The 3,448-nt window shown below is 37.2% G+C and overlaps 1 protein-coding gene across 1 annotated transcript; it reads right to left on the reverse strand.

The window, feature by feature from the left end:
- Positions 1–1,582: 1,582 nt before the first annotated feature.
- On the reverse strand, positions 1,583–2,528 carry LOC113273237 (uncharacterized mitochondrial protein AtMg00310-like). The gene is made up of 2 exons (XM_026522989.1): positions 2,300–2,528; positions 1,583–2,106 (listed from the first exon to the last, which is right to left on the reverse strand). The coding sequence occupies exons 1-2, from the start codon at positions 2,526–2,528 to the stop codon at positions 1,583–1,585; spliced, it is 753 nt and encodes a 250-aa protein (XP_026378774.1).
- Between the last annotated feature and the right edge of the window lie 920 nt (positions 2,529–3,448).

Raw genomic sequence — 3,448 nt, forward strand, 5'->3', positions numbered from 1 at the left:
TGATGCTGTTCGAGAAAAGCGTGAGAAGTCCATGTTCGAGTATGATAATAATGGTGATGGCAGAGACGATGACGCTGTGGGATAGTAACGAGCAGTGCTGTGTTGGCTGGGATGATGGAATCGAGAAGCGGCAATGGTCGAGTCTGTAATGAAACAGCGAATGGAGATGGAAGACGTGCTGTAGGAGTTTTTGCTGATTTAGTCTGGTCTTGAGATTAATGACGCCGAGGGAATGATAGCAGGGATCGATGGAAGGTAATGAGCATAGAATGGAGCTTAACTAGGGGTATTGCACGAGTTCAGTTTATTTAAGGGAGGCGAGAATACAGATGATACAGAGAATGAAGTGGTGCTGGTAACGCTGTGATGTTTGATTTCGATGGCTAGGACTGTTGGCTGTTTTTTTTTTTTTAAAAAAAGAGAAATTTTATTGCTTATGCTGAATTAAAGTTCTGATCTCTTAAAATAAGATCACGAAAATCCGAAGAAAAATTGTCAAATTGTAAGATGTCAACAGCCTTTTCTCTGACTTCTTTGGCTATTGCATCTGCAACCTTGTTATCTTCTCTTCTAATGAAAGTAAAATGACAGTAAATAAAAGAACATAATTGTTTAATTCCTTTTATCAGGTTCCTGTTTTCCCAGGAAATAAGAATTTTCTCCAGATGCATCTCTTTGGCCCATAAAAGTGCTTCACGAACAGCCAAACACTCCCCTGCTTCTGAGCTCAGGACTCTGTGATCATAGCTTCCTCTGATCCCTTCACATGAACCTGTATAGTCACGCATCACCATGCCAGTGCCATTTTGATTAGTGTGATGATCAAAAGATGTCAACATTGAACTTAATGATACCTTTTGTAGGGGGTAACCAGTGAGAAACATTATCTTTAATGCAGTACGGATGACTAATATGATTTTCATGCAGATGAGATGCTAGATGATACCTAATTTTGTCAATAGAAGAGAAAGAGTTTAGAGTACCTCCCTGGAAAACTGCATCACACCTATCTTTCCAAATTATCCATGCACCAATCATCAAGGTGAAAAGCCATTAATCATCTGAAAAAGAGCTTGTTCCGTCGTACCAACCAGTAACCCATTCTGATACACTGATATTTTGACTACTAACAACATCTATATCGACATGAATACCTCTCCAGATTTTCCTTGCATGACTTCATTCAAAGAGAAGATGCTCTATTGTTTCTGCGCTTCTGCCACAAATTCCGCAATGTGTCTCGATACTGTTGTTATGAATGGCCAGTTTTGTTCTTGTAGGATGACATTCGTGTAAACATTTCCAGGCGAAAAGCTTTATTCTATGAGCTGCTTTGCACTTCCATAAATTCTTCCAAACTGCAGGTGGAATAGATCTGCCATTTACCATGACATCATTTGAACACTTTGTAAGATTTATAGGCGCTTTTGACAGAGAATTTGCCATTTTTAGCTGGCGTCCAAATGATAATGTCTTCTTTAGTTACATCAGGGACCATTTCTTTTATTTTTCCAGAAGTGACATTGTCAAATAGTTGATCTACCAAGATCGTATCCCAACTGCCTCTGTCCGAGTTGATTAATTAAGAGACATCTTGATAGAATCTGTGCAAATCATTAGCTAGAAGTGGAGGATGATCCAGACCATTAATCCACTTATCAATCCAAATTTTTGTTTTCCTTCCGTTATTTACCTCCATGAAGTAGTTTTTCTGGATGATCTGGAGACCTTTAATGATTCCATTCCACATATATGAACAATTTTTAGCTTCTAGGGTTTGATGAAGAATATTTCCATACTTGAAGTACTTACTTCCCAGAAGTTTTACCCAAAGCTGATCATTCTCAGTGCAGACTCTCCAAGCAAGTTTGGTGAGTAAGGCTAGATTAAGTTTTTCCATGTCTCTAAATGCTAAACCTCCAAAATCTTTTGGTTTACACAACTTAGAGTAGGAAATAGGATTGAAACCTTTGTTTGAAGAATGTCCCCAGAAAAATTTCCGCTGGATGGTTGTTAACTTCTTACATAATTTATCTGTCAGCTTGAAAGACCCCATTTGATAGACTGGGAGTGAATTAAGAACTTGCTTAACCATAGTAGCTCGACCTGCTTGAGTAATTGTATTATAAGACCAATGAGACAATCTGTTGTTGAAGTTTTCTTCAATAGACTTGAAAGATTCTTGTTTGGAACGACCTAGGATTAGGGGAGATCCTAAGTATTTCTCCTTAGAATTCATAACTCTAGCACCCAAGAGTTGAGTGAGGTATGCAACTACATCTGGTTTAGTATTTTTTACTGAATTGAACATCAGATTTCTCAAAATTGATTACTTGCCCTGACTGTGAGCTGAAATCATGAAGTAGAGTTAGAAGTTTATTAGTTGAAGTAGTATTTGCTTGAGTGAAAATCAAGAAGTCATCTGCAAAAAGTAGATGATTAATAGCTAGAGAATTAGCAGCCACTTTAATGCCTTTTAGAATCTTGTTTTGTTGAGCAACAACAAGGTGTCTAGAGAAAAATTCCATATCTAGGATGAATAAATAAGGTGAAAGTGGATCACCTTGTCTAATGCCACTAGAAGGATGAAACTATTCACATGGAGAACTATTGAGAATGACTGATAAAAATGTAGTACTGATGCATCGGTGAATTAGATCACATAAGTCATCATTGAAACCAAAAAACTTCAGAACTTTAATGAGAAAATTCCACTCTAACCTGTCAAAGGCTTTTGACATATCAAGCTTGAGTACCATCCAACCAATTTGTCCTCTTTTCTTCTTCATGGAATGAATAATTTCTTATGCAATTACTGTGTTGTCACTAATCATTCTGCCTGAGACATATGATGCTTGGTATGGGGAGATAATCTTCTCCATAAGAGGTTTCATCCTGTTAACACAGATTTTAGAAATTATCTTATGAGAAAGATTACACAAACCAATTGTTCCGTAGTCAGCAGCTGAAATAGGTTTCTTCTTCTTAGGGATTAAACAAAATACGGGTTCTATTGACTTGTTTAAGAATATGTTTTGTTTGAAAGAACCTTGTAACCATTGAGCACACATCTTCACCAACTACAGACCACTGGCATTTTTAGAAACCATCTTGGAATTCCTCAGGACCTGGAGCACTCCAATTTTCCATACTCTTAAGGGTCTTGAAAATTTCTTCAGTACTTGGTAATCTGGTGAGCATTATGTTGTCTTCTTCAGAAATGATTGAGGGAAGTATGAGGAACAATTCTTCATTAAGTGTTGGATTACAAGTAGTGATGATATTCTTGAAGTGTTGAGTGAGGTGAGAAGCAATATCCTCCCTTGAATGCAGCCATGAAGCATTGTGATCCTGGATTGAGTCAATATTGTTTCTTGCCTTCCTTCTGTTATTCTTTGTATGGAAATATTTTGTATTATTGTCCATATCTTGAATGAAATGATCGCTA

The sequence above is a fragment of the Papaver somniferum genome, chromosome 4, assembly GCF_003573695.1.
Source record: "Papaver somniferum cultivar HN1 chromosome 4, ASM357369v1, whole genome shotgun sequence".
In the NCBI taxonomy this organism is placed as follows: domain Eukaryota; kingdom Viridiplantae; phylum Streptophyta; class Magnoliopsida; order Ranunculales; family Papaveraceae; genus Papaver; species Papaver somniferum.